Source organism: Salvia splendens, chromosome 5 (genome assembly GCF_004379255.2).
Source record: "Salvia splendens isolate huo1 chromosome 5, SspV2, whole genome shotgun sequence".
NCBI classification, from domain to species: domain Eukaryota; kingdom Viridiplantae; phylum Streptophyta; class Magnoliopsida; order Lamiales; family Lamiaceae; genus Salvia; species Salvia splendens.
Genome location: NC_056036.1, coordinates 37,692,829 through 37,700,303, shown reverse-complemented (window position 1 = coordinate 37,700,303; position 7,475 = coordinate 37,692,829). Strand labels below are relative to the sequence as shown.

General features: G+C 42.2%; 1 protein-coding gene across 1 annotated transcript; it reads right to left on the bottom strand.

The window, feature by feature from the left end:
- Positions 1-654: 654 nt before the first annotated feature.
- On the bottom strand, positions 655-1,665 carry LOC121805388 (zinc finger protein ZAT10-like). Its single transcript, XM_042205214.1, has one exon. The coding sequence runs from the start codon at positions 1,525-1,527 to the stop codon at positions 811-813; it is 717 nt and encodes a 238-aa protein (XP_042061148.1). The 5' UTR covers positions 1,528-1,665; the 3' UTR covers positions 655-810.
- Between the last annotated feature and the right edge of the window lie 5,810 nt (positions 1,666-7,475).

Here is a 7,475-nt window from a genome sequence, read left to right as displayed (position 1 = left end):
TCAAACTAGTAGAGTATATGATACTACAAGTATTTTGTATATTCATTAAAAAAATATACTAGCATTAGTTTGTTAGAAAGTCTATTACAAATTTGTGTGGCGTGTGCTGATTTATCAGCTGAATTAGCATAGGTTGAATTGTATTTTAAATAGTTATATAGCTCAAACATTTGACCTTTTAATAATGAGTACACAACTATAAAATAGTGTGTGAACAGAAATATGGTCACAAGACTCGCAACAATTAAGATTCAATACTAAAAAGCAGAATTTGAGCTAAATTCAACTTTATATACTAGTACCTCTTTTCTCAAACGTTTCCGTCGAAAATACATCATATTTTTTCATTTAGATTAACTTAAATTAATTTTTATCTATGCTATTTTTCCATTATAGAAACAAAACCTAATTCGCCAATGGCCAAAAACTAACGTGGGAACGTGCAAAGAAATGAAGAGAGAGAAAATGCTAAAATGAGCATGTGGTGCAACGCGTAAGATAAGACCCTACACTCGGTCACTCCCTAACTCTTCACTTACATTTGTCAACGTCCCTTTACTAATTAAAAACATGTAAAATTTTAAAATGACGAATTAACTCACATTCAATAGATGAAACCCATAAAATGGATTTAAGCTAAAATAAATTGAACAATGATGATAAACTCAATAATTTATAAATAAATGAATGAATTAATCTTCACCATGTAGTCTTATCCACGCATGTACATAAAAAATACTTATCATCAACAAATAATTAACAAAAAACAAAATATTGAATTTCTCAAACAATTAAAAATAAAAATGGAATTTAGTTGGTTAAGGTCTGTTCCAACTTCGCCGGCGGCAAGGAGAGGCGGGACTTCTTCAAGGGGTGGGGGCTTTCCACTTCTTCGTCGGCGCCGGAGCCAAATCCCATCCACAATTCCGGCATAGCCGGCAAGTTCAAGTCGAAATTCCTGAGCGATCCCGTTGAACCCGCCCCTTCCGACAACGTCACGCCGCTGCTTCCGCCGCCGTTGCCGCTGGCCGCCCCGCCGTCGTAGTGGCGGCGCTTGTGGCCTCCCAAGGCCTGCCCCGTCGGGAAGCTCCTGTGGCATATGGAGCACTCATGCGTCCTTCCGCCGGCGCCGCCGTTCGCCTCCGCCACGGCGGAGGCGGAGTGGTCGTGATCTCCGCCTCCGCCGCTGAGCTTGCGGTGGCTGGCCTTGTGCCCTCCCAGAGCCTGGTAGGACCCGAAAGCCTTGTTGCAAACGGAGCACTTGTAGATCAGTTTAGAAGCATCCGCCGCAGGCCGCGGTGGAGAAAGAGGGGCTCTTTTTAGCGGCGGCGGAGGGGCTGTGGAGGTGGAGGTGGGGCCGCCGCGAGCGAGCATGATGAGGCAGAGAGCCAAGTATTCCTCCTCGGTGGGGCCGTGGGTGCGGGGGCGCTTGGTGCGCTTGCCCTTGCTCCACGGGAGAGACGCAGCGCTTTCGAAGTCGAAAGAAGGCGCTGCCGCGGTGGGAGAGCTCAGAGCTTCTAGTGCCATTTCTTGAGTAGTTTGGAAGAGTGGAGTAATAGTTTTTTTGTTGTTGTTGTGTGGAATAGAGAGAGAGAGAGAGAGAGAGAGAGTAGTAGTAGTAGTTGTTGTTGTTGTGGTGATGAAGAAGATTGAGATATGGATTTGAGGAGTGAAATTGGGTATATATATATGATCGGGGTGAGGATTGGAAGTTGCGTGACAAGTCTGAAAAGAGTAGACTAAAACACGTTTAGTTGAACAAGAGGAAATGCTTGGTGGCCAAGTGGAAGCTACTGGAGTAATGAAGTCGGTTGGAGAGAGAGAGAGTGTGAGAGAGGTAGAGTGTGGGTGGCCGACTTGGTCGGGTCAAACCTCTACGTGTTATTTTCATTTCTGCAAAGGGCAAGTCCACAGATGCTATCTATGCTAACTTTAATGTGATCATGATGTAATAATGGCCTCAGTTTCAAGCAACTACTAATTACTAGCAAGTACTACTACTTGATTAGGTATGAGCTTAATACAAAGAAACTTATCTTTGTGGAAAAAAGTTAATTAGTAGTACTCCTAGTACTAACAAACTTTAAAGAGAAATGCGAAAGTTCTTTTATTCAAAATATAATTTTAAAAATAAGACATAAAGGATACACCTAGAGGTGCCCACGATTTCGGAATCGCCAGTTCCGGTTTTGGAAATTGTCGAACCGGAACCGAACCGTGAGGGTTTTTCGCGGTTCCGGTTCCAAAACCGCCGGTTTCGATTTCGGTTCCGAACCGGCGGTTTTCCGACGGTATTTTACGGTTCCAAACCGTCGATTTTTTGCGGTTCCGGCTTGGTTTCACGGTTTTTCGGCGGTTTTTCGCAGTTTCGGCACGGTTTCGGTTAAAAAAATTTTAACCTGAACCGAACCACGGTTCAAAAATCGACGATTTCGGTTCGGGTAAATTCCCACGGTTTCGGTTCGGAACCGTAACCGGCGGTTTCGGTTCGGAACCGTAACCGGCGGTTACGGTTTCGGTTTTAACCGCCGGTTCGGTAAACCTTGGGCAGGTGTAGATACACCCATCATTCCTTAGAAATTTGCTTTTAGTGTTTATTTTAACAAATTTTAATAAATGTGGTATAATTAAGAAAATAGATTGGTCCACATATATCACATAAGTATTGTATGACCGCTTTTGTTGTAATTAAACATATTAATTCACGGAGTAAAATACAAGGAATTAGAGCACTCACAACACCTCTATTAAAGGGGTCACACCTACCCAAGACGAGGTGATGAATACACGGGAAGAACATACTGGGACTTGGGTCATGATCTAGCTAGAAATACAATCCCGATCGCACCATTTATCCTGCATTTTTCTGTATTTTGTTTTTCTTTGCTTGTTTCCTTTTCTATTTATTTTATTAAATTTAAATTTAAAATTAAAATATAGTTTAGCTTAGAAAAGAGGAGGTGGTACCTGGCTGAACTACCTAATTTATAAAAGAGTGAAATAACAGAAGTATGAACACTCACACTTTTATCTATGGTGACTTCTCAATGACTTATCGCTTTATTTTGCTGGTAAAATTTGAATAATAGGATAATGTTAGAAAAAGGGCAAGTATATTTAATTTAGAGTTAATGCGTGCTTAGGAAGAAAGCGGTGGGCACGGTTGTAAGTTGTAACAACAGAGTAGCAGCCAGCGAAGAGAGCAAAAGCAAGTGGGTATTTTCCTGTTAAGGTAGGTAGCATTTCGTAGGCGGCGGCGGCTTTTTATAAGTTCATGAACTTAACCCATTCTACTATTTAAATAAATACGACTCTTGACTCTCTATCCATAATCCATACCCCCACTTAAAACTCATTAACCTATTTCGCTAATCTATCCAACCGTCTTTAAAAAACTGACTTTGGACTCGTCATAACTTGTTCAATGGTCAAATGGAGAAGTTTTGAACGATGTTAAGTTTCAATTTATTAGTAGTTCACATTTTGGATTGTGGTTTTTTAAGTTATGTAATATGTGGACAATAATGTGCACAACAATTACTGGATCTTTATAATTGTTTTGATGTTCCAACCAAATTTTTCCTCGATTTTGAGTTAAAATAGTGCAATTTCAGTTGAGATCGGATTAGAAGGAAAATATAGGAGTACTATGATTTTGTTTGTATGGGCATAGTATAATGATAGATAGTATTTTGTATTTAATGTCACCACACCAATTGCAAGAATCTGGGCAAAATCCATACCAAACTACCTAAAGTGATTGGTTTTGGACTTAATAGATGAATTTGGACATAAAACTTGGGGTCACGTCACCCCCTTGCAAACTCGGTCTAAAGCGTCTAGAACCAACCTTTGGTCTTTTTTCTTTTGAGTTTGGCTAAGTACACTACACTACTATTTCTTCTTGCTTTCTTAATATATTCATCTACTAGATACATTCATATCTCAACTTGTAGATGCATTCATATCTATTTTACCATGTTTATATGCTCACCCAACTTTTGAAAATATTTTGAGTTCAGTGAACTCGGATCAACGCGGAGGAGTGAGTTGTGCAACTTACATAATATCGTATGAGTATATTTTTTATGAGTCTATATGCTTAAATTTTTTGTTTTATTTATGTTTTTGTAGGTGACCCAAAAATGGAATGTTGGGTTTTTGAGTTTTGGGCATCAAACTTTATTTTGTTTGTACTTGCACTTAAATTCTTGTTTTGATATAATGATATTTATCACTTGAACTGAGATATTTGCAAAATTGTTGTTGGGATTTTCCTTGCATCTTTCGTTATGAATTTCGTATTTAAGTTGCTACACAGTTGAAACTCAGAATTAAATACGGGAGAGGATCCCCTGCTGTGCACAAATCACAGCAGGGCCCTGCTACCCCTCACAAACATTTTTTAAATATTAAATTTTTTTTTAATAAATAAAATAATAATAAAAAATTGTATTGTATGGGGCAGCAGGGTCCTGCTGTGATTTGTGCACAGCAGGGGATCCTCTCCCATTAAAAACAGGATCAAAGACTGGCTCTTCAATTAAATAACTTATAGGTTTAGGTGTTAAATAGGAAACATTAATAGTAGTCATTTTTTAAAGGAAAATTATTATTCTGGCATATTGGGTAAGGAATGATCAAAAGCGAAGCTTCCTTTACTTGGTGGCGGCGCCACATTCAGCTTGTTTGGTTACAGACAGTTTAAAATGAGTCCAAATAATGATTTGCTAAGCAATGACTCAACACTTCATTTCATGCTGACGAACCGCCTAAATCAATATTACTTAGCCCACCCGCACCGCGTTACGTGGGTGGCCCGTGTTTCGTTCCGCAGTGACGGAATCGGGACGGGACGCATTGCAGGCAGCGTCTCGTCCCGTCACCAGCCCGTCCCCAGCACGTCCTGCAGTGACCAATCGTGTGACGTCTCGCCACGCGTTGAGGCGACGTGGCGAGCTCCCTGGCGATGCGTGACGCCCACTCGCCGACCCGCGAGTGGGATTCGTCACGCTGACGCAATAATTCATTTTTTTAAAAAAATCGAAAAAAATTAAATTGTGAAAACGGTAATGTTACCGTTTTTTATAGCCGTTTCCAATTTTTTTATTTTTATTTTATTTTTTTACTCTATAAATACTCATAATTCATCCTCATTTCACACACAACTACACATCTATTCTTCCCAAATCATCTCCATTTCCTCTCCAATTTTCATCTCAAATCATCTCTTTTATTCTTCCCCCAAATTTAATCAATCTCATGGATCCATATGAGCAAATGCGTCAAATAATGGAAGAATCACTTGAAGAAGATAGACGCTGGGAAGCGGAGGAAGCCGCGCCGCCCCAAAGACGCTCCCGGACTTACATCCATCGTAACCGGGAGGAAGCCGCCGCAAGGTTAGTCCGCGACTACTTCTGCGATAATCCGGTGTGCGGAGATACCTATTTCCGTCGGCGTTTCCGCATACGGTGACCGCTATTTCTCCACATCGCAATACATTGGCGGGCCGGGAAGAGTTCTTCCAAGAAAGGTTCGACGCCGTCGGCCGTCCCAGCCACACGACGCTGCAGAAATGTACTGCAGCAATCCGTCAGCTTGCGACCGGACAAACGACGGATGTGTTCGACGAATACCTCCACATTGGAGACAGCACTGGGAGAATGTGCTTGCTCCAATTCTGCAAAGGCGTCCGGGCAGCCTTCACCGACGAATTTCTCCGGAATCCAAGCACGACAGATTGCCAGTTCCTGCTCCGCCTTCACGAACAAGTGAATGGCTTCCCCGGGATGCTTGGCAGCGTCGACTGCATGCACTGGCAATGGAAGAATTGCCCGGTGGCGTGGAGGGGGTTGTACACGAGCGGCCACAAAGGCACCCACCCCACCGTTATACTCGAGGTCGTCGCCGACTACTGGCTATGGATCTGGCATGCGTACTTCGGGGTCCCCGGCTCGAACAACGACATAAACGTGCTCCAGCAATCCGACCTCTTCACCGAAGTTTTGGATGGTAAAGCGTCATCCATCAACTTCATCGCTAACAACCGGCGCTATAGAATGGGGTACTATCTTGCCGACGACATCTACCCGAAGTGGCCAACCTTCGTGAAGACGTGCGCTAGGCCTGTGAACGCAAAGCAGACGCTTTTTGCGCAGAAGCAGGAGGCTGCTCAGAAGGATGTGGAGCGGGCGTTCGGGGTTCATGGAGAACATGGTCGACATCATGTATACGTGCATAATCTTGCACATCATGATTGTCCAAGACGAAGGACCCGAGGCGGGAAATTGGTTCGACCCCGAAGCCCCTGGAAGCTCAACCGCCAGTAGTTCGCCTCGAAGTGGAGTGCATCCGTCCATACAAGAACGATTGTCTATTTGGGCAAGGACACGTGACTCTTCCGCCCACGCCCAACTCCAAGATGATCTCATGGAGCACATTTGGGCAAACTTTGGTGGAAGAAATTAAATTATGTATTTTTAATTTTTTTAGGATTTTTAATTATATATTTTTTTAATTTTTTATGAATTTTATGTTGTAATGTTATTTTATTGTTAATGAAGTGTGTTTTTTATTAATTGAATTTGTTGGAAAAAAATAAAAAAATGAAATTGAATGGATAGTAATTTAAGAGAAGGTTAAGGGATGGAGGGTTACAGGTTCCGTCCCTTAATTAAGAGATGAAGTAAAAAAGTATAGTGGGGCCCGCAAATAGTGTTTTAAGGGACGATTAAGGGATGGTATAGTGACAGCGTCGTGGATGACCTTATTCTCATTCAACTATGTCATGGGAGATTTATCTTCAACAAAACTAAATTCTAGTTAGAGCATCCACAACCGTGCTCTTGCCAGCGGCACGGTTGTGGGCCCGGGCGGTACTATTCATGCCTGCTCTCTGGCAAGAGCACAACACCCACAACTGTGCTCTTCCGCAAGGACGAGCACAATTAATATAAAATTCAATTACACAAAAACATTTTCATAATACTAAAATTCATTAAAAAAACCACAATAAAAATAACAAATTACAAATAAAATAAAAAGACATAATTAAAATCCTAAAAATTAAAAATTACATAATTAAAATACTAAAAATTAAAAATTACATAATTAAACTCCTAAAAATTAAAAATTACATAATTATTGGCTAATATAACCCGAGGAAGACTACGCATCCGGCGGCACCAACCCCAATTGTTTTTGGAGACCCAATATCATGGACTCGTGCGTTTGAAGTTGCGTGGGGGTCATAGTTGACCTATCGGCCAAATTGAGTTGGGCCAAAAGGGCCCACAACGAGTTGTTCGGGGGTGGAGGTGGAACATAGGGTGCGGGTTCGGGAGCAGGGGCAGATGGAGTCGCGGCGCGACGTCGTTCGGCCGCCGCCTTCTTCCTACCTTGCGGTCGGCGTCGGGAACCGCTTGGTTGGGCATCGGGGCTACCCAAGTTAGCTTCGGCGAGTTGGCTAGCCA